General features: G+C 44.9%; 1 protein-coding gene across 1 annotated transcript in view; it reads right to left on the bottom strand.

The window, feature by feature from the left end:
- The window catches only part of PREP (prolyl endopeptidase), a 48,380-nt gene extending 27,455 nt beyond the window's left edge, over positions 1 to 20,925 (bottom strand). The window contains exons 1-8 of the mRNA XM_054393041.1: positions 20,866 to 20,925; positions 18,938 to 19,012; positions 16,605 to 16,738; positions 14,295 to 14,425; positions 12,858 to 13,067; positions 12,544 to 12,665; positions 5,489 to 5,594; positions 1,617 to 1,808 (exon numbers count right to left, since the gene is read on the bottom strand). Coding sequence (XP_054249016.1) covers positions 1,617 to 1,808; positions 5,489 to 5,594; positions 12,544 to 12,665; positions 12,858 to 13,067; positions 14,295 to 14,425; positions 16,605 to 16,738; positions 18,938 to 19,012; positions 20,866 to 20,910 — 1,015 coding nt within the window. The 5' untranslated portion in view covers positions 20,911 to 20,925. The remainder of the gene's footprint in view (positions 1 to 1,616; positions 1,809 to 5,488; positions 5,595 to 12,543; positions 12,666 to 12,857; positions 13,068 to 14,294; positions 14,426 to 16,604; positions 16,739 to 18,937; positions 19,013 to 20,865) is intronic.
- Positions 20,926 to 23,864: the final 2,939 nt, after the last annotated feature.

The following is a 23,864-nucleotide window of genomic DNA, read 5'->3' as shown; positions in this document are numbered from 1 at the left end:
TTGCAAGCAAAGAATGAGCAGTTTAGAGAAGAAAACATAAATCAAAGGTGAGGAAATGTTGATGAGCCCTCACGCCTTCTCTCAGAGATACTACCCTCAGTCACAGCCAGCTCTGCTGGAAAAGTTCCAACCAATTTCAACAAGAGAAGGATTTTATACCCCACAGCCTCTCAGTATGAGACACACAAACAGGAAAGAGCCAGGAGAGCAAAGCTGTTCTGGAGCTGCAAACATCAGGAGCAATGCTTCCATAAGGAGCCCACAGGCTTTAGTCATCTGTGACTGCTGCAGGTTTGCTGTGGTAAACAGAGTTAACAGAGCCACAAAAGCACTGCCAGGGGAGGAGAATAAAACTTCCAGTCAGAGACATGCATCTGCATCACATCCTCTCCCTATGTCCCCCAGTGACTGAGGGACTGAATCTGACTTGACTAGATCTTAGAGGGTGCTTTTTGTTGCTGGGAGACACTGGAGCTGAGCCACATCCCAGTTGGTTTGCTGTTTTTTTTTTCTCTCCACATTTCACAGCAGAAGCTGATCAATCTGGTCATTTGCACTGCAGCCAATTTCCTCCTCTCTGCCACACTTCTGCACTGTCTGTCTCCACAGGGTGCTTCCTCTGGGCTACACACAGGTACTGCTCCTTAGAACAGTCACACAACCCTTCATGCATCTGCTTTGCAACCCAGAGTCCCAAGTATGTAAAGCTAAGAGTACTGTGAAAACCACCCCAGGGCAAGGGAGTGCAGGAGCTTCCTGAGGGTGAGATGTACAGGAGGGATTACTCACACCCATGCACATTCTTGTCATGCAGGATCAACAATTTCATGGTGCTCATTCCAGACTCTCCCTCCTGCTTTCATCAGTGCCAAAAGGCAGAATGCAGTTGCAGTAACTCCCCAAACTCTTGAGCATTTATGAATCAGACAGCAGGTTAAAGGTTTGGAGAAAAATATTGTTTCTCACTTGGAGTGCAGAGTCTAGCTGAGAGAAGGGAAACATTTTACAGAGAATCATGGAATGGTTTGGGTTGGAAGGGACCTTAAAGATCATCTAGTTCCAAGCTCTCTGTCATGGGCAGGGACACCTCTCACCAGCCCAGGTTGCTCAGGGCCTCATCCAACCTGGCCTTGAACACCTCCAGGGAGAGGGCATCCACAGTCACCCTGGGCAACCTGTTCCAGTGTCTCCCCACCCTCACTGGAAAGAATTTCTTCCTACTCTCCAGTCTAAATCTCCCCTCCTCAAGCTTCATTCCATTCCTCCTCTTCCTATCACTACAAGCCCTCGTAAAAAATCCCTTCCTGGCTTTCTTGTAACTCTCTTCAGGTACTGGAAGGCTGCTTTAAGGTCTCTCCAGTCTTCTCTCCAGGCTGAACAGCCCCAGCTCCCTCAGCCTGTCCCCATAGGGGAGGTTTCTCCAGCCCTCTGATCATCTTTGTGGTCTGCTCTGGACCCTTCCCAGCAGCTCCATGTCTCTCTTATGCTGGAGGTACCATAACTGGAGGTAGTGTTGCAGGTGGGTTCTCACCAGAGTAGAGGGGAAGAATCACCTTGCACTCAACAGAAAAAAAAAAAACAACTAAAAAAAAGTTTTCTGTGACATCAGCTCTTACCTAGGACATCTCTTTCGTGTTCAGGGACAAGAACTTTCCACTTGGCCTCCTCGGGGTCGTGGATGTCGATGTTGATGAGGCGGTAGTTTGGCGAGTGGTGGTTTGTCTTGAAGGTGAAGACTGGCCCTTCATTGGTGACATACTCATACTCAGCCTCAAAGTTGTCTATCAGCTTCACCCAACGAAGAATTCCTGCAGGAGCAAGCACACAACCTTGAACTCTTCACCTCCTCAAACAAGACCTTGTGACACCTGAGGGCAAGCTCTTCCTGAGAGCTGCAGTGGGCTCCTTCTTGAACAAACAGTGACTGCAAGCACAGGTATGGCAAGGGCTAAATATGCACCAGGTGTGAAGAACTTACAAAGAACTCTCCAGATGAATGGGCTGCAGTGGAAAAACATCAGTTTACAGACAAGTCCACATACTGGTTTTGAGGAATTTCTAACCAAATCCCTCCAGAACCCTGACAGAACTTGGCTACCCATGGCCAGCACTTCACCAGCTTTCCCAAGGGGCTGCTGGAAAGCCCAGATGTTTGCTACAGATGTGCTGCTTAAGCACTGTCTACCACAGAGCCAATGCTGCTGAGCACACCAGGTTTTTGCCAGCAGAGCTCACAAGCTCCCACCTACAGACTTCTTGGACTGGGGAGTTGCAGCTGAGTCAAAAGACTCTGCACTAAGCTTTCAAGCTCAATTTCATTTTTAATGGCCTTTCAAAAATCATTTCATTACAAAAGACATGATCATATTCTTTTCTTTCCAAAATAAAGCTACTTTTCCTTCAAGTGGAAAGTTTTCCATCCTCCTTAAAAGGCCAGAACTTCCCACAGAATAGAAAAGATGCTATTTGGATGAGCACAATGAACTCCAACGTCAGGAATCGTCCTGTCAATTCAGGAACATGTCCTGAAGTGTTCTGTAGAAGCTTGTCCCCAGCAAAGGACAATGTCAGACAGCTAAGATGTTAACCTCTGGGTTTGGTAAGAATGAAATTGCATTTTCACTAGCAGCCTTTTAGAATATCACACTCACTAACAGAAGTGCCCTTCTCTCAAACATGAATTGCCTCAGTTTACTCATTCTGTACCACAGGCTTAGTACTGACTCAACCTGGACTTGGACTGAAAGGCTCTACTGATTTTTATCCATATTTTACTATTTTGCAGTAAGGTTAGAAGCTAGCAGGAAGAAAAAGCAGCAGGGCCAGCTCAGATATGTAATATGCTTGTTATATCTACAGCCCAACTTACTCTTTTAGCATCATACATTAGCTATGCTGAAAGATCACAGTACTCATCCACCCATGAAATTAAAGCTTTTAGGTCTTAAAATAAGATTTGGCTCCTGCCTAACACTAAAGCCTAGGTCTTTGCTTTTGAGTACATCCAAATCAACTGTGCATCAGCCTGTTCAAGGAATTCTCTAATGTTTCCCTCAATAAAGCAGCACATCAGATTTATTTTGTCATATTAAAAGCTGAACAGAATAATGGAAATAGATCACAGCTGAGCTGTAATTAAGTTTGGGAAAAAAAAAAGAATAATTGAGGAAGTAGGGAGAAGGTCATTTTAAAGCCATTAAATGTAATAAGAGTATAGCCAGGCTTAGTACATTTCCTTAAACCATTTTGGTTTAAGGAAAACTTCCCTGTCTCTACATGCAAAGTGGTAGGTTAGCCAATTCAATTCTACTTTTCATACCAGACAATCCAGTTGACTTAGTATCCTGCCTCTGAGTGAACCAAATGCATGTTAAACCTAAAATTTTGATGAGGTCCTAAGTTTTGTCCTTCTCAAGAGATTTTATGTCAAAGAAAATCCCTGCCAAGTCCCTCTATAGCTACTCAAAAGTTCTCGAGAGAAACCCTGCTTTGATGTCCAGACAAACTCAGAGCATCCAGCTACAGTGAGCTCTGATACACACCAGTGAAAGTCTTTTAAGAAAGCCAGGAAGGGACTTTTTACAAGGGCTTGTAGTGATAGGAAGAGGGGGAATGGAATGAAGCTTGAGGAGGGCAGATTGAGACTGGAGATTAGGAAGAAATTCCTTCCAGTGAGGGTGGTGAGACACTGGAACAGGTTGCCCAGGGAGGCTGTGGATGCCCTCTCCCTGGAGGTGTTCAAGGCCAGGTTGGGTGAGGCCTTGAGCAACCTGAGCTAATGGGAGGTGTCCCTGCCCATGACAGAGAGCTTGGAATGATGATCTTTAAGGTCCCTTCCAACCCAAACCACTCTGTGAATCCAGCTTGGTTGTGTTTGTTCTGAGAGGGCTCTCAGTACCCTGCAGCTGATGGATAGTTGCCACTCAGAGATGATGGAAAGTGAATGTCTTTGCAATTTACAAAACAAACAAGTGGAAGGAAGCAATATTTATTCCTTTGAGTTAAAAAGTTCAGACATGTCAAGACATATCAAAGATGAGGCCAGAAGAAAGGAATTGAGCACTTAGGAGCAGAGATTTCTCAATCACTTTCAAGGCTTCTATATTCTACCTCCATTTGGGTGATCACTCAAAGGAGAAGACAGATGCTTTGTTTGGAGAGAGTTAGAGCTTAACGACCTCAAGCAGCAGAACACAGCAAGTGGAAAACAGGAACCAAAGGTGATCTCTCACCAAGCATAAACACAAAACCCACCTAATGTGTTCCTGTGTGACCTACTCTAGGAGATCCTGCTCTGGCAGGGGGGTTGGACTGGATGATCTTTAAGGAGTCCCTTCCAACCCCACATGTTCTGTGATAACCTAAAAACCAACTTCCTTGTAAATACTATTTCTAAATGGCATGTCCAGCCAGACAGCAGTAGCATGAAGCCCTCCCTTCTCCAATTAATAATTAGCTATCTCTTTTTATTGCTAATGATTTGCCTCAAAAAAAAAAAAACAAACAACAATGTCCTAAACAAAGGAATAAAATCAAAATGTTTATGGCTGATAACTCTGCTCTTCAATTCCTTCTTGTAACCTGTCTCTGCCAGTCTAGTACACAGCAGTTCCAGCTGACAATGACTAAGCAAGCAGCAAGCTGTGAACTTCAGTTGTTCCTCCATCTTTCCAAGCCACTGGTCTTCAAACATTTCACCCTTTTCCTGTAAAATAGGAGTCTGGGGAAGAGAGGACAGTGGTAGGAGCTTGACAGTGGTAACATATTCAGACTTGCAAGATCTAAACCACAAAACCAAAATTATTTTTTTTCTGAGTGACTAGTGTGTTTTTAGACAACAAGAATTAAAAGAGCAAGGAGGGAATAAAAAAATATGTCTGACAATTGAATTATTTCTCTGTATCAAGTAGCATCTAGGACACAGGAAAAACACCAGCTCTCCAGCTCTCCTGCTTGCCTTTATAGTTATTCAAAATTAAGATTCTGAACACGGGAACAGACTTCTGAACAAAGAGATCACTGTAAACAGGTCAAGACTGGTTCAGAGAAAAGATTCTTTTTATGTTTAAGCATTTCCAAACCCAGGAAAGGTTAAACTGCAGGTTTATCCTCTGCTGGGTAGTACAAAGGAGAAGCTTCATTACCTCTTTAAGGCTTGATGCCAGCGTTCTCTTCAAGGTTGTTGGGTGTATACAGGAGGACTTTTACCATGTAAAAAACCATTAAACACAGAAAAGCACTATCAATGCAGAAAAAAGTGGCATGTTTATAGTATCTCCATTTTTCCTTGTGACCTTTTAAACATGACAGAACTAAAGCTGGAGTTTTCCATCCACTGACACACAGAGAAAGTGGAATGCTAGCAGAAGCAGTGCAAAAGAAAAAAAGCCAGAAGGTTGAACACTGCACATATTCAAATATCTGTATTCCACATCAATAATTAAGTCTTGCATTGGCTTAAAGTGAAGCAAACCAAGCAAACACATACCTGAGATACCCTGAGGCTCTGCCTGAAGATCACAGTACCACAGCCTGTTGACTGGGTGACACCCTTCTCGGATTGTCATCAAGACATAGTGACCGTCCACTGAGACCTGAAGGATTTACAGGAGAACCAGAGACAATTCATCCTCCAGGAACAACCAAACCCAAACAGTCCAACTTGAAAAGTCAGGCCCTAAACCCCCAGCTGATGCTAGGTAGTTGAGTGAACAGACATGTAAGGAATATGAGAACTCACCAGGAAGCCACACTCATTGCTCACATCAAGAAACAAGCGTAGCCTGCTGACACGTGAGGACTGGGGCTGTTAGCCTGGAGATGAGAAGGCTCCAGGGAGACCTTAGAGCTACATTTCAATATCTGAAGGGGACCTACAGGAAGGCAGGGGAGGGACTGCTTAGAAGGGTCTGTGGGGATAGGATGAGGGGCAATGGTTTGAAACTGGGGCAGGGGAAATTTAGGTTGCACATTGGGAGGAAGTTCTGCACAATGAGGGTGGGGAGACACTGGAACAGGTTGCCCAGGGATGTGTTTGAGGCCCCATTCCTGAAGACATCCAAGATCAGACTTGATGTGTCCCTGGGCAGCCTGCTCAGGTGTCCCTGTTGAGTGCAGGGGGGTTGGACAAGATGAGCTTGGAGGGTCCCTTCCAACCCAATGCAATCTGTGACTGTGTGGACACTGTTGATAGACTTTAGATTGTCTCCCTCACACCAGACTATGAGATGGGACACTTCCAACCAGATCAGGCTGCCCAGGGCCACATTGAGTCTGATCCATGCCAATTCATGGTCCTAGTCATGTCAGTAAAGAGAAGGCTGAGAGGGGATCTGATCAATGTCTGTCAATATCTGAGGGGTGGGTGTCAGGATGAAGGTGCCAGGCTCTTTGTGGTGGTGTCCAGTGACAGGACAAGGAACAAAGGGTACAAGCTGCAGCACAGGAGGTTCCACCTCAACATGAGGAGAGACTTCTCTATGGTGAGAGTGCTGGAGCCCTGCAGCAGGCTGCCCAGAGAAGTTGTGGAATCTCCTTCTCTGGAGACTTTCAGAACCTGCCTTGATGTGTTGTGTGACCTGCCTCAGGTAACCCTACTCTGTCAGGGGAGTTGGACTGGATGATCTCTGGAGATCCTTTACAACCCCAAACATTCTGTGATTCACCATTTGTGTGGTAAGCCAACAGTGGGGAGCTGACCCAGCTGAAGAAGATAGCACTGTAAACAAAACAAATAATTTTAAAAACAAAAAAAAAATCCAAAGAAGAAAAAACAATAAAGCAAAGCACCAGAAAACACCACCAAAAAACTATCAAAAATTAAACCAAAGAACAATCCAGGAAGGGAAAAAAGAAAATAATAACATAACAAAAAAAGGTAAAAAAGAATAGAAATGCTTTTGCCAGATGAATCTCTCAGGCAGTTCACTGCAGTTGCAGGACTGGCTGAGCTAAGAACCTGCAGCCAGCAGCTGGGAAGATGAATGCCAGGGGAAGGGCCTGCTGAAGGCAGCTGAGCTGGCAGGCACTGCAATCACAGCCTGAATGCCACTGACCCTCCTGTGACAGGCAAAGGCCTGGCTTTCAGAATGGCAAAAGGAAACTGCATTTCCCAGCTAACGTTTGTGTTATTCTTGTGCTGCTACATCATCTTCATCAAACTGCAGCCTCTGCTCTTGGCCCAGAAACTTATGAACTGAAATTTCATACCAGTGTTTCACTCAACTCTCAGAATGCATTCATGGCTCTGCATAAGGGAGACAGCTGTCATGTCAGAACTGACAGCTTGGATCAGAATCCAATCCTCCTGGTTTCCCACATCCAAGCTGAAAAGGAAGCACAGCTCAAGCATTTCTGTGAGATCTGGGGTGCCAGTCAGTGTGCATTTCCCTCATTAAAATCATTGCTATTATTTCAACCACCACCCACTGTTAAAAGGTAAGGAGGTTAGAAAGCAACTGAGCATCTTAAAGTGACATTTAGATTCTGTCAAAATAGGACAGAGGAGATTCTGTAGCCTTTCAGCTGAAGCTTTTAAAACCCTTCAGCATAACAATGATTTTATTGGCATAACACAGCACTAATCCCTAGCTCAGCACTAGTAAAGGAAGGATTATTTCCAAGAGCTGATGTTGGGATACAGTTTGTAGTTTCACTGCTGCCACTGAGTCCTTTGGCAGTTCTGAATTTATCATTACTCTGCCCTTTCTCAAATATTTGCTGTGACCTTCTTTACACCACACAAACCCAGTCTCATGATAGCTGTGCTCCCAAGTACTGGTCTGTTTAGTTTTTTCAAGGATCAAACTCTTCAAAGGAAGATCTTACAGAGAAGTTTGGCATTTTGGGAGGTTTTCACTAGCAAGTTTGTTTCTATGTTTCTATGTTATCTGTTATCTCCATTTGGATGAAAAAGTAACTACTGCTTAGAAAAAAAATTAAAGGGATGAAGTGCTTTACGTGTAGCTTCACTAAATCAATGGATATCAAAAGACAAAATAATGATTTAAAGCCTAATTAATAAAAGAAGTTTTCCAACTACTTAATTTCTTTCATTACAAGATACAGCTAATTCATTATACAAGGCATATAAAGAACCCCAAAGGGTTATGGGTTCTGCAGTAATGATCTGTGAGGATCCACAGCAAAACTGAAGTTAAATATTTTGTCTACAAGCAAGCACATTTCAGACCAAAAATTCATCCATAATTAAAAAGAAAAAGGAAAAAGGAATAAGAATGACCAGGAGGAGGCTGTCAGCTTTTCAGACTTCCTGGCTTTAGATATTACCCCTCAACTAAAACACCAATAGCAGAGACATTAAAAAGTGCTTTGCTTCCAAGTGCAGTGCATGAGAACAACCCCACTGAATATTAATATTACTTCTTTCAATACTACCTGGGCTGGCACCACTGCAGGATTCAGGAGAAGGAAGAGCTCTCTATTTTCAGCTGACAAATAGGGGCCCTTTGAGGGCACAGGGTTATTATTAAGGCAACTACACAAAGGCCTGCAGTGATAGGATGAGGGGCAACGGTTTGAAATCGAAGAGGAGATTTAGACTGGGTATTAGGAACAGATTCTGTACCATGAGTGCTGGAAAACTGCAACAGGTTGCTCAGGAAGGTAGTTGAGGCTCCATCCCTGAAGCTATTCAAGGCTCTGAGCAACCTGATCTAGTGGAGGATGTCCCTGCTCACTGCAGGACTAGATGACCTCTGGAGGTCCCTTCCAACCCATTCTATGATTCTATACACACACATCATTGCCTTAGAAGCTAACTAATTCAAAAGTTTACCACCCTTGCCCTTTTTATTATCAAGTTGGAAAAAAAAAAAAAGCTGCTAATCACTGTATAATTTATTTCTGAATAACAAGATATTAAAAAAAAATTAACTAAGTCAGTTGTTAGATGACATGCCTGTGATGAGGAACAGATAAACCAACTCCTCCTTTAATTGCAGACAATGCCACTGCAATCATCTGCAACCTGAGCTGCTCCTCTGGTTATCTCACAAACTACTGCTCTTCATGCACTACTGCCCTTTGCACATGGAACAAGGTCACTGCCACTGCTATCTAATGCATTGCCAATTAAACAGAACAAATGAATCACAGACTAAAAGAATTAAAGCTCACAAAACTGATAGACAGAATGAAAGCTTTCAAACAGGGCCAAATTATTAACTACACTCTGTGCATTCAGTCCTGGGAATATCAAACTATCCAGAGATCCCTGGATCCTGGTTATGACTCACTGCAATGGCAACAGGGCTGCAGGCAGCCTTGTTCAGAAGAGGAACACAGCAATATGCCTACCTCCATGCATTCTCATTCTTAAACCTAGCAGTAACCCTCTGAGGTGACACACAGACATCACACTCTTCTTCCTGTGGCTTTCAGCTTGCCTTTCAGTGCAATGAAAGCACCAAAGCATGAAGAACCACCCCCCGGCCCCATGTGCAGCCAGAAAGACTGCCTGTTGTAGTGGGAATTTCTCCAGACCTATTGCCAGGACTAAAGGAAGGAATTCATAGCAGGCTTCTATCCAGGATTAGGCCTTGACTAAGGCAGTGTAAAGCTCTAGAAAAACTCCCCCAGCCCTGTTTTTTGCAGCCAGCACCAGGCTCACTTGAGCAAGATGACAATGTTTTGAGCCCTTCCCCTTCATGCTGCTCGTTCTGACCCCGTGCACGCTGCACTTCCACACTCCTACAGGGAAAACTCATCTTAGCCAGCACACATCTGGCACAGCTCACTCCTCTGTGCTCCAAATTCCATTTGCAAGATTACCTCCCTGGCTGAGAAGCACTGATGTGAACTGACAGCTCTAAACATCACAAAAATAGAAGTCAGTTCAGGGACTAGACACAGTGTTGTGCAGCGTTTGTCAGACAACACCATGAAAACCTGTCCTTGTTCCACTGCTGACAGATTGGGGATGCTCTAGAGGGTTTCCCTCACCCCCTCCTTTCTCTCCTGTTTACTTTCCTGCCAGTACTGCAGGGATTTCTAACACTCCCAACTGTGAAAGGCTCTTATATAACTTATTGTTTAGCTGTGAGAATAGCAGGCTGGCTGTGACAGAGAGATAGGCTCTGTGAGGAAGCAAGGAATGGCACTTCAACAGAGGCAGGGGAAGCTCCTCTTTTGCAGAGCAGCTATGACATTGCCAAGGATTTAAAAATCTTCATCCCAGGCTGCCCTCTGCTGGGATACTACTCAAACTCCAGCCCTCTTCCTAACTCCTACAACCTCTTGCATCCTCGACTCTATATCAGGACTATGCTTTTCCCTAGTCCAATGAACAGATTTGCTAGCCACTCTCTCAAAGCTTCTATCTGACTAACAACAAACAGATTATTTGCTCACAACCAATCCATTCCAGTGAGGAGCTGGAAATGCACCCAGGTTTTTATGCCAACACCATTCTCAGCACCACAGATTTTGTTTAAATCAAGCATACCAGGGGTTGGTGCTGAATGTGTAATAAGGGAAAAAACAAACCACCCTGACGCTGGTTTTTTGTGCATGTTGTCTTTTACATGCATTAAACTGGGAAAGTTTTACACAACCCTTGTTTGCCCTAATCAGTGACCCAGTTTCTTCTCTCCACTGAACACACACAGCCCTCACACACCCCCACTGCCTGCAGTGCACCTGAGATCACTCAGAGCAACATCATTTACTTGTGCAGCCACTGAAGGATTCAATAAGGCAAAGGCTCTCCACCTAGGTTGGGGCAATCCTAGATACCAATCCAGGCTGGGGGATGAGGAATTTGAGAGCAGCTCTGCAGAAAAGGGTTTGGGGGCTGCTGGTGGATGAGGAGCTGGACATGGGCCAACTGTGTGCACATGGTGCAGCTGCACTATTTTATTGGTTTTGTGTTTGGGGTTTTGTTTGGTTTGCTGTTGTTGGGGGTTTTATTTGTGGGGTTCCTTTGTTTGTTTAGAGGGCTGTGTTTTGTTGGTTTTGTTTCCTTTGTTTGGGGTTTGTTTAATTGCAGAATGTTTTTTTCCCCCCATTTTTCATCAGTATCAGGACAACAGCCCCTCAGTTAACAGCTGGAGCTCACAGCATAACCCCAGAATATAAACTGGATTAAAAGTGCTTTTACTTAGCTAAGCTCATGATTATTTACCAAGGTGGATCTCTGTTTTACCACTTCTCCTCTAAACACCATCCCCTCTTAAATACCAACATCTCCTGAAGGTTATTCCTCCTGAAGGTCAAGAAGAGAGTCATAAGCAGCCATGTAAGTTGACTGAACAAGAAGTCACAGCAGTGAGCTGCTTCCCTCTTCACCTCCCTGCTTTCCCAATGCTTATGGAGCTGCTTCAGTTCCAGTGCTTTCAGAGCTGGTAGCTGCACTACATTAATACTTTCCTATTTTACACCAAGAGTTACTATTATCATTCCCCTCTTCACACTCTAAAGACCTTTTAATTATTTAACATAAGGGCTATATATTCCCACTAATCACAACAACTACCTGGGACTTTTAGTATCAGAAAGAAAAAAAAAAAAAAAAAGCACTTCTTTTACATTTAAAGCTTCCTCAAGCTTTTCTTGCACAACAGAAGAGCCAGGAGATGCAGGAGGGATGTTTCTCTGCACTATGGCATGGCAAACCTTTTGCTGCTCACCACAGGCACTGTGCTATGGTTCTGTTCCATGGTCCTCATCATACTGAACTTTGCATTTTTGATCTTGAAATGCTCTTATCTAAGTTCTTCAACTTAGGTAATAAAGGCTCTGTTAGTGTGCTACTATTTCAAAGAGGGGTTTGCTATCCTTAAGACAAGACTTCTACTCCTAATACAGGAGAGAAAATCTTCAAGGGATTTTATACCACCTGAAACTGTCAATTTCAGCTGTATTGGCTACTCAACCAGACTGCACCAGCCCTCTCCCACAGAAAATGAATCTGCCTTCACAACAACATGTGTAGTTTAGCTCATGACACTGCAAAGCACTGGAAGTAATAATAACAATATGCATCACTCCTGTGAATCAGTGGGTACATCACTACAGGACATCTGTTACCAAGAGAAAGCCCATTTTATTTATGGAACTAGGGAAAAATAAGGATAAAAGATTTGCAAGTTCCTTTTTATTGCCAGTTAAACTCCACAGCACTGAACAGTTTTTGAACAGTGAATAAAAAACAAACAACAAACTCCAAAGCCCCATCTGCAAGTTCCTACCACTGCTGAGAGCAGTTGTTAAAGGGCTGATGAGGGAATGTAAAAAAGGTTCTCTTTATTCACAGAGCCTACAGGAAACTCTGATTTGAATCACAGAACCACTAAGGTTGGAAAGACCACTAAGGTCATCGAGTCCAACTGTAACACTAAACTATGTCCTGGAGCACCACATCTACAGCTCCTTGAGCACCTCCAGGGATACTCAAGGTCAGGTTGGACAAGGCTCTGAGCCCCCTGTTCTAGTTGAGGATGCCCTTACTGATTGCAGGGGAGTTGGACTGGATTACTCTTGGAGGTCCCTTCCAACCCAGACCGTTCAGGCTGTTTACCATACCTCAGCTCCACCCATCCACTTTGGTTCCTCAGGAAATTCAGCACACAGGATATCTTCTGACTGGTTAGTACCTAGTACATGGTAATGCAGCTTTTGGTGTAGATTAGTGGAGGTCTCAGTGCCTAGTGAAATGCAGATATTTCAACCAATTAGTTCTCAAAGAAATCCTACAGCAGCCAAATAAAACCTTTAGAAAATTTTCTATGCCTTTTGAGTCTACAACCACTCCCCCTCCAAACCAAAACTAGGAGAGCTAATGACTTCTTCCACCAATTTTCTCCCACATCACATGCAATTAGTCCTACCATACTTACCATCACTCTTCCCCTCTTGTTTTGGGTAGCAGTTATAGAAAATGCCTTTTCCATCGTGGGTCCAAGCCATGCAACTGAATTTAACTCTTTCCAGTACATCTGGAAGATCCTCAGGACCTTCTACTTTCATAAACTTGATAGTAACCCAATCAGAGCCACTAGAACTCAGGCCATATGCAAAGTATTCACCATCTTCACTGAATGCATAACCTAGGAAGGTGGAAGCAAACACAACAGGATGAGAAGCAGCACAGGGAATCAGTATTCCCAAACAGGAGTTATTTACTGCACCCAGTGAAAGAGAGGTGAAACTGGGGAAGCAGTCAAAAGAACTGTGGTTGCTGGGCACAGAGAAGAGGGATTATTTTCTAAGAGACAGTACAAGCAACTCCATCTGCCAGCATTTGGGTTTCACAGCTCTTTTCCAGGGCCTGTGGACTTCTCACCGATCTGAGACCAGGAACACTCAGGATGTTCAGTAACAGCACTTATGCCCAACAACTCAATTATGATTTGAGTAATAACTCTCTCCTGAGTTGTGGGGGGAAGGGTTGGAAATTAAGAATGCACACAGGTGGAGAACTCAGTCAGATTTTAAGAGAGAAACAGTACCAAAGAAGTCAACAGAAATTAAGAGGCAAGCAATACATCCTGAAATAAAGCAAATGCCACTTCCAATACTGCAGTACTGAAAACTATGCCCTGCAAAGCCAGGAAAACTGACATAACTCTTTTGGAAAGAGACTGTCAGAGCTTTCTAGAAATACAGGAAGATTGCATGAAGCTAGCTCCTTTTATTCACAGTTTAAGGCAGGACTTCTCACTGAAATAAAAAAGCCATATTAATTCAGCTAGGGTACACTTGAAGTATCCACTAAATCTGTCCTTTTTTATTAACTGGCCTTGAACAGACTCAAAGGAATTACAAGCCCAAGAGTCTTGCTTCTACAAGAAGCCAACAGGAAGTGAGAAAATGGGCAGCCAACACAAATTAAAGCTCTGGTGAACCCAAGTAATTCTGTGATTTGTATAAAAGTTGACATTGAAGTACTGTGCTCCTTCACAGCCTCTCTCTTTAACTGGCTGGCTTGTGTTAGAGATGCCAAACACAACTTTAATAAGAGAATTAATCAAATAAACACAACAACTTTTTTTTTTCCTTGCTATGGACAACCTCAAAATCTGTTCAGATTTCAGTGGAAACTTGTTACAGAGTTGTTATAAAAGACAGTGAGGACCTGAACTGAGTTAACTGAATACAATGTAGATGTAGGAGTGTTCTGCTGACACAGTGTACAAATCCAGGAAGGGCTGTTGGGACTGCTTTGATGACAACCACCCCCTCCAGCCATACTTTTACAGGTGAAGAGCTGGAAACCATTCCCGACTTCTGCTGAAGACCCAGACTTATTCAGCAGGAACCTCTGCCTCACTAACCTCGTAATGCCACAGTGCCATCATCAGAAAGCTTATTTGGATCAAGAAAAACTTTGGCTTCTGCATCCAAGGAGTCCTGTACATATAGAACTTGCTGGTTCTGCAGTCCTGTGTTGTAGAAGTGAAAGTACCTAAAAGAACACAAGAGGGAAGAGTAAGTAAGCTGCAATGGTTTCATCTCTGTTTCCCAATGCTCCAAACAATTTGGGTGTTTTGACAAAGTTGTAGGAACAGAGAATTACAGAATTGTCTTTAGTGAGGGATACTCTTCAGAGAAGACACTGGAGAGCTCAAAGACGTGAGCAACTCTTCCACACCACGCTTCTCATTCATTGGCCTGGAGCTTCAGAAATCTGTGGCTTAACAAATCAAGCAGCAGCTTCACCTGGGGGAAGAGGGGAATGTTTGGGTAATGTTTGAACCTAAACATAAGTTCATGTATTCTCCAAGACTGTCCAGTACTTGGATACCACCACAGGAACTTGGTAAACACAGAAGGGGGAAGGAGCTATACTGAAAGGCCTGGCTAACAATCTGAATTAGGGATGTGTTCACACACCACACAAAGCAGCAAGTGACACAAATTAACAGAAAGCAGAGAACAAGATACAGTTTTTCATTTGGCCATACATCTTCTAGCCAATTTCACCCCTGCAATGCTGAGCAACAGGCTGGGAAGCAAAGGTCAAACGATGTGACAGACACAGCACCTCCCTGGGGCTTTTCCTTTCTGCAGATGCTGCAGAACTGCTCTTCAGACACTGTCAGCAGCTGCTCTGTGGCAGAAAATTGGAGTAATTAAACGTAAGAATTGCTAACTGTCATGGAGAGTTTAGACAGTTCTTCAAATGATAAGGAGCAGGATGAGTAACTGTGCTAACTTCTCCTTAACTTGGTAGAGGCCTCTTGATCTCCTCAAACACCAAAATACATGGGGGGTGTTTGGTATGACTTTTAAATAACTGTGATTTAAGTTCAGAATGTGCCAAGGAAACAGAGTAACACTCAGTAAAACAAACAAACAAAAAGACATTAAAAAATGAAGTGTTGTAAGTTAAACCAAGTTAAGCTCCTGGCACAAATCCTCCTCCTGGAAGACAGCCAGCTGTATAAAATGAAGACCTTTTATTTCCAGTGGAGACTATCCAACACTATCACAAACCCTTCTGCAACATCATGGCTTATCAGCTCCCCTGCTTCTAGACTTAAACCTCACACTCCCATGTTTGGCCACATCAGTGATAACTTAAATCAACATTACCTTGGGTTCACTCCAACCAATATCCTTTGGCAAATTCACACAGACTTTCCCTGCCTTAGTAACAAGTATCCACACCCTTCTCCCAGCACAGGAAACTAAAGAGGAACAGATTTCCCTCAAGATCCATGCAGGAATTTTGAAGCAATGAGACATCTTCTGCTCTTTCCTGTGGATGCCAGTGAAAGCATACTTGGCACAGCTGGGTATCTACTTACCAAGGATGAAACAAACTGAAAAGACTGAAAAAGACTATTTGAGCTTCCCATGATTCAGAATGGCTGGTTGGCTGCACTACCTCTTTTTTTTTCAGCTGCTCAGTCAGCCTTTCCATGTTACTAAGTTAACCAGCAGTTTCATGCCTTTCCTGCCTTTCTGAAAGAGGTGCCATAAAACTGAGTAGCAGTTGCAGTCTCCAGCCCTTGGGAAAGCCACTGAAGCATTCTCTCTTTACCCAGCCACTGAATTAGAACAGGGATACAAACAGGCTGGGTGGTGGAATACAGCAGGACTTCTTTGGTTCTTAGAAGACATCTTTTTGCTTCAGTTGCCTGAAGTCCTTCATGTGATTTTCCCCTTACTCCCTTCTTCCACAAGGGAATTCCCACTGCTTTTTTATTGGCTGTGAGTAAACAACCACCCTACAAGCTGCTCAAAGTATGGCTAACTTAAGAGGAGCATTTTAGCACAAATTCAGAACAACATGCACACAGCAGACTTGTGCTCCTTTCAGGAGGTGCTTTTAGCTGCACTGACAGTGACCAACCCTAAAAGCAACTCCTCAGTGTCCTAATTTTACAACAGTTATTCTACAAACTTCTTGGAGTTTTGATAAAAAAAAAGGTCACAATTTGTCTTACAAAAAGACAACAAAGAGATGAAATGACTGAGAGCTGGAGGCAGTAAAGCACCTTGTGCTCTGCATCATGCAACCACTGGCTTACTCTTCCTGATTCCCAGCTATAAGGCAATAAACAATTTGTTTTCCTAACTAGTAGTTGCTTTTGACTTGCTTCACATCATCAGCACCTACAAAGGGATTCCTCACATACCTTTTTCCTTTCTTGAAGGGGCAACTGTACTTAGGGTAATCGTAGAGTTCAGTCATTCGCTCCTTGAACAGTCCTCTGACAGGACACTGCTCCAGAAAGGGAATTGTGATCTTGTTCTGAGCCTCTACAAATGCCTAAAAGAAAACAATCCCCCCCAAAAAAGACAATGAACTCAAGCAAAAATGCCTACTTTCTGAAGTAATGCATCAGAGACATCTTCCCCCTCACGTAGGTTGTGTGGTGTCACACCTACGGTCTTGCTTATTGCATTAAGCCACAATACTGTAATGAGACTGAACTTCTGTCCTGAGTAACAGCTCTCCAGGGCACACACTGGGGCAACCAGTGGTTCAGCCAAGGACAAGCTAGATTCCTGCCATTCCTCTTTAAAAACCCCTCTGTATTTTCCTCAGTGGCACAGGAAAGCTAACTTAGAGCATACACCCAGGAAACATCATCTTCATGTCATCACAAATAAACAACAGTCTATGATAAATACATTAGGAAACAGATAAAGAACAGAGTCCCAAAGCCTGCACTTGCATTTCAGGAGCTGTGAAGGGCTGGAAGATGATACAATCTGCTCATCCTATTAACACACAGGATTGGTCCCAGACAGTATTTCTTGGAAAGGCCAAAGTACTGTCTACAGATCAGTTCTGTGGACAGTAAGGCAAGAATGCCTCATCTCTGAGAAGAGCACTTTTGAAGAGCCTGTTTTCTTTGGAACACTTCACCTTCCAGTTACAAACACTTAAGGACAGTGGCCAAAGCCATCACCACTCCAGATGTTTGTCAGAGGCTGCCACTCCCATGGCATGCATGGAAAAAATGGTGCTCCCTTGGTGTTTCACCATCCCTATTTATAGCACATTAATATAACACTCATGCCTAAGCATCTTAAGATGAACCACAGCTGCCCAGAAGCAGTCATGCTGGCTTTTCTGTCTCTGAAATGGAGTAGGAAGGACACAGGGACTATGTGTGGTCATAACTCAGAGCCTGACATTGCAGTGACTGCTGTGGTTATCAGCCCTGCACCTCAGTATTTCATCTCCAGCCTGAAACCCTGTCCACTCATCCCTTGCTTCCACAGGTCTCTTTCCCAGTTGCTGTTGCTTCTACCTGTCCTGGAACTGTCTCACAGCAAGCTGATGAGTGCATGGCAACATCAGAGCCACACTTCACCACAGGGCACCACCCCCAGCAGGGCTACAAGCCATGTTCCACAGCTTGTATTCCACACTTCTGCAGCTGCCTGGACAGAGAACCTGGCACACATTTATCAACTGCTACCAATGTTTACTCATTTATTAACTCTTCAGGCAAAAAAAGAGGAAAGACTGGAACATGAAACTCTTTCAAGTAGTGTTTTACAGACAGTGCACATGGCAAGGAGTGAGCAGATGGGACAAGAAGGGAGACACTTCCCCTCCCGTTTGCCTCACCACCACAGCAGCACACAGCTAAGAGCTGCATTCCATGCCAGGCTGTGTTTCCAGAGACTTGTCAGGCCAAAAGGTAAAAGAGAAAATGCATTAATTGTGGTCAGTCTCCACTTGAGAGGTATTTGTTCATGCCTAACAAAACATACAGCACCTGATAAGCTTTAAGCATGTGGCTACAGAATTAGTAATGCCCTCAGAGCACTTGGCTAAGTGCTGAAACATTGAAGAACACAGGCTGGTTGCACACAGGTCACCACTCAGGGATGACACAAGGAAGCAAGCACTACAGCACTGAAAAGAATAGATACAAAAGACTGATACAATGGAATGTGGCCTTCTGGACCTTTACTCAAAATTAGGTTCTACGTATCAGCTAGGATGGAATCAGGAAATGATCCCCTGAAAAAAAAACCCAGGTGAACACATTGCCAAGGGAAAGTAAATTTTCACTTCTGCTCTCCCTTTGAGGAGCCACGGAGAGCTTTAAAACCCAGCACAGCAGCAACTTTAGATGTACTTAGGCCAGTAGATAAAGTGCTCTAAAATTAGAATGGTTGTCTTTATTCTGACCACACCACCTTTTCTTTAGATAATTTGAATGCTCAAGGAGTGCAAGATAAACGAGGTCTTAGTCTTTCAAATTCTGTGCTAAGTCATACCAAGTGTTCCCATCTTTCCCCTATTAACAAGTAAAGTCCAAACCAATGGCATTGCTGTTTGTGCCCCAACATAGAACACAAACTACACCTACATTTGCTATTTAAGTCTTCAAAAAGCATTGTCAAGTCATAAAAAAAACCCAAACCAAACAACACAAACCCATGCTCCTAGTGTATAAAATCAGACTCATGTCAAAACAGACATTCCCAAATGAAGCAAGGTTACCTTTGTCTGCTCACTATCAGGATCTTCAAGCCAGCAGTAAGGGTCACTTATTTTACACCCATGGTAATCCGACACCTGCATGTACAAAAGACAATGCATTAAAAGAAGACATGCACAGAACCAAACTCTGCTCATCAGGGAATGATAATCATCAGGATGAAGGGTATTTGGAATTCCACAGAAGCATAGAGACAAGCAACATTTTGTTCCTAGGTGAGTGTGTCGGTGTGAGCTGAAATTCCCCCCCCACTGACAATAACCAGGCTAGCCCAGTCTGGAAGCAAATGAAGGCTGTATTTACAAGCAGAGTCTAAAATCTACGATGAAATGCAATGAATATGTACAGATATACAACATTCACAACATTCACAAATATATACAATCAACAGAAAAGCACAATCGATCTCCCTTTGCTTCCCCCCAAGGGGACCCTCCCAAAGTGGCCTCTCTCTCTCCCAGGAGCTTCCCCCCAGACCCCCCTGGACAGAGAAGCAGAGTTAGTTAAGCAGAAAGTTGTTAACTTAGCTGCCAAGGTCAGTACATGTTATCTTCAGCCAGAAGAGAAGAAGAAAACAGCAGCCAGACAGCCCAGCAACTGCCCCCACTGCCGAACGCAGAATGTGCAGAATGCCTACTTTGTTTTGGGTAATAGTTCTTAAACATTTCTATCTATCCAATGGAAGTGTTTAGAACAATCGTTATTTTGCTTTCTTACACCCAATAGTGACTTATTTACAATCTTTCACTTTTCTCTGTTTTGAACTTTCCAAGGAAAAAATTAAAAAGACAGTTTCAAACCATCACAGTGAGCTGTTAATATTGCCATTCTTTGGTGATGGCACCAAGGCTACAGAGCTGTACTTAGAAAAAAAAAATTAAAATAATAAAAGGCCAGAGGACCAAAGACACGCAGAACATCAATAAAAAAAAAGTCTTAGTAAAGTGACAAAAAACCTCCAACAACAAACCCAAACAACCCAAATGCAGGTGTGCAAATCAGATGACAAAATCTGCCTATTGATGGGAAGCAGCCAAACAAACCAGATGTGCTGGTTACACATTTGCCTCTGGCTTAGCCCTCCCCACCACTGCTGCTCACAAACATGAGTGAAGTACATGTTTATTTATTAAAAACAACAAAGACTAGCACAAGTGGTTGAATTTACCTGCTTCTCTCCCCCATCATACCAAGCAAGGTGAGATACCTGCTGTTAGCAGTTGAATAGTTCAGCCTTGCACTCAGCTACCAAAGGAAATGCTGAAGTTTGGCCAGCGTTGGCTCAGGTCCGCGAACATTTTGGTTAAAATGTTACCTTGGTTCTGCAAATAATCCCCGGGATGGGGACAAAAAGCCCAATCCTTTGCAGAGGGAGGGTCAAAAAGCCCAGAACCCGTTTTAACCAAATTGCCATTCTAATCCTTGCGGACCAAGCTGCGGTGGGCGCAGGAGCTGGATTGTTTCACCGACGTGTCGGCGCACACAGAGCCAGTTCCTGGTGCCTCTGGGTGCTGCTCCAGCCCAGGTGGAGGCCTGGATTTGCCTGGAACACGCTGCGGTACCGAAGCTGCGGGATTTGGCTCCCCCGGAGCGCCCCCGGCCCAGCGGCCCGCCCGGCACCCGCGCGTTGTGCCTGCAGGTACCCATGGCCACGACCCCTGCTTTCCACAAGCCCCCCGCAGCCGCCACGGCCCGGAGAGGTTAAAAACCTGAGATCCTTTTAAGGGAGCACGCCGGACTTTTAACGGCCGGGGTCAAACAAAGCCCTGGAAGCCGAGAAATCGCTACACCCGCGCCCACGGCGGCCCTACACCCGCCCCAACGGCAGCCCTCCGCAGAACCCAGGCGGCTGGCGAGGAAGGCTGCACCCGCGGCCGGGCCCGGCGGCCGCCAAACGCCGCAGGGCTGCCCTGGCGAGCGCCGTACTCACGGCGGTCTCGTCGCGGTACACCTCGGGGTACTGGAAGGCCTGCATGGCGGGCGGAGAGAGGCGAGAAGAAGAGGAGGAAGAGGAAGAAGATGAAGCCAGGCGCGGAGGCGGCCGCGGAGCTGGCAGTCGGAGCGTGGCGGCAGCCGGCAGCATGCGCGCAGCGCGGCCCAGGCGGAGCGCAGCCGCCATAGAGCCCTCCTCATGCCCGCCCCTGCCCACAGAGCGGCACCGCGGCGGGAGGAGCCGGACACCGCCCCCTACTGGGAGCCGCCGCACAGGCACCGGCTGGCCGCGGAGAACCACGCAGGCAAGTCCCGGCTGAGGCGGATGAGAGCGGGGCGCTGGTGTCTGCGCTCGCCTTGCCCCGCTCCGTACTCGCTTTGCCTTGCCCCGTGCTCCCCTCGCCCCGCTCCGTGCTTGCCTGTCCTGGCACGGAATGCTCCGGCGGATGTGATTGCCCTTCGGCACCCGGCCAATTCCTTATAATAAACATTAAAAAGTAACAATGAAAAAAATCACGAGTTTTTATTCACCAAATTGGGTGGCAGTGTCGAAGGTAGGGAGGCTCTGCCGAGGGATCTGGCCAGGCTGGATTGATGGGACCGAGGTGTGATGGTTTGAAACTGTCTTTTTAATTTTTCCTTGCAAAGTTCAGAACAGAGAAAGTGAAAGAATGTAAATAAGTCACTATTGGGTGTAAGAAAGCAAAATAACGATTGTTCTAAACACTTCCATTGGATAGATAGAAATGTTTAAGAACTATTACCCAAAACAAAGTAGGCATTCTGCACATTCTGTGTTCGGCAGTGGGGGCAGTTGCTGGGCTGTCTGGCTGCTGTTTCTTCTTCTCTTCTGGCTGAAGATAACACACTGACCTTGGCAGCTAAGTTAACAACTTTCTGCTCTAACTAAACTCTGCTTCTCTGTCCAGCGGGGTCTGGGGGGGGAAGCTCCTGGGAGAGGGAGGCCCCTTTGGGAGGGTCCCCTTAGGGGGAAGCAAAGGGAGATCGGTTGTGCTTTTCTGTTGATTGTATATATTTGTAAATGTTGTGAATTTTGTATATTTGTACATATTCATTGCATTTCATCTGCTTGTAAATACAGCTTTTCATTTGCTTCCAGACTGGGCTAGCCTGGTTATTGTCGGTGGGGGGGCGGAATTTCAGCTCACACCGACACACTTTTTATTTTTGGCGCTCCAACTCGGGGCTCGATTGCTTGTATGATTTATTCCTGCTCAGATTAGGAAGCAAAATGAAGCTGTTTTGGATTTTGAGTAATTTTATTTCCTCTGTTATCAGTGTGATTGTCTACAGATGGGCTGTTTCCTGCATGATAGACAAGATTGTGAGATATGTGGCATATAAGTCGTTTCTTTGGGTTAAGAACAAGTTACTGAATGCTGTTGAATTCTGTTGTGGTCTTATTGGGCTTAGAAGCTATGGTAACTCAACTATGAATCTGCTAGCAGACACATTTGAGTTTGTTACTCCTCTTACAACTACAGAGGGTCTTTGGAACCAGTGGTACCCTAGATATCTTGTGCTAGCCTTAATTTTGTTGTTTCTTGGAATAATCATATGGCTGCTGATAGCACTGTGTCAAGAAAGACGTAAGGCTACTCACTCTTCCAACCTGTGTAGATGTAAGAAGAAACATAGAAAAGCTCAGAGAGGTTCGGAATTGGTTTCTGATTCTGATTACGGTGACCAGGAAATCACAGTTCAGGTTTGTGAGAAAGCTGCCGATAGTTTTGACTCAGAGCCAGCAGCAGTAGCTGCGGGACCTTTGCCAGAATCTGAGATAACAGACTCGGGTACACAGGCAGACATAGTTACACAGACAGACTCGGTGACACAGACAGACTCGATTACACAGGCAGAGAGGGGTGCACGGACAGACAGGGGTACACAAACAGACACAGTGCCAGAGAAATGTGCAGACAGACATGTAACAGAGAAATGGGCGCAGACATGTTACACAGAGAGAAATGGATGCGCAGACAGACATGGTTACACAGAGAGAAATGGTTGTCCAGGCAGACATAGTTACACAGAGAGAAATGGTTGTGCAGACAGACATGGTTACACAGAGAGAAATGGTTGTGCAGACAGACATAGCTGTGCAGGCAGACGCCATTAATGAGGCACAGTCTCCTCCTCCTCCCTCTGCTGCCCAGACGGACGCAGCAGTGTCTGCAGGATCTCAAAGCACACCTCCTGCCAACCCTACACAGACTCCCTCTGCTCCTGCTAACCCTGCACAAAATTCCTCTACTCCCTCCAACTCTGCTGTGAATGTGAAAGCCAATCCAGTGAATTTGGTTGCCACTATCACCAGAAAGCGTAAAGGAGCTACAGGAGGAGATGCAGATGCTGCAGGAGATGGTGCAGATGGAGATGAGGGTCCTTCTACTCAGGGTCCCTCTGTTAAGAAAGATCCTTCTGGTGAAGAAGAGAAGGTTAGCCTTAAAACTCTGGCAGACCTCTTGAGACCCCACATGGATGATGGAGATGTAGACCCTGCTGAATTAGCAACTGCAGGCAGTGCCTCTGAACTCAAGGAAATTCAATGGAGGATTAAAATAGGATTATGGGGACAGCGACCTCAGGATGATGATGATGACGATGATGAGGATGACATACAGTCAGCTAATGCACCCAGACAGGAAATTAGACATGTGAGGAAGGATTACATCAGAGGAGATAATGAGCCAGTCCTGTCTTGGCTAGCCAGGTGTTTTGATATGGGAGCCCCAGCATTGGTGGTAGGTGACAAGTCGGCCTCTCAGTTGGGGATGCTCTCAAAGGATACAGGCATAGACAGGCATCTAGGCAAGTGCATTGGTAAAGCTTCTCTGTGGGCACGCCTCCTACTGGCAGTCTCGCTGAGGTACCCCAGCAGAGATGATTTACCATGGAACCCTAAGCCTTGGACCACAATAGATGAGGGAATCAAGCATCTGAGAGAATTTGCTGTGAGAGAAATAATATACGGAG

This window comes from Indicator indicator, chromosome 27, assembly GCF_027791375.1.
Source record: "Indicator indicator isolate 239-I01 chromosome 27, UM_Iind_1.1, whole genome shotgun sequence".
NCBI classification, from domain to species: domain Eukaryota; kingdom Metazoa; phylum Chordata; class Aves; order Piciformes; family Indicatoridae; genus Indicator; species Indicator indicator.
The sequence above is the reverse complement of the archived record's forward strand: the minus strand, read 5'-3'. Positions and strand labels throughout refer to the sequence as shown.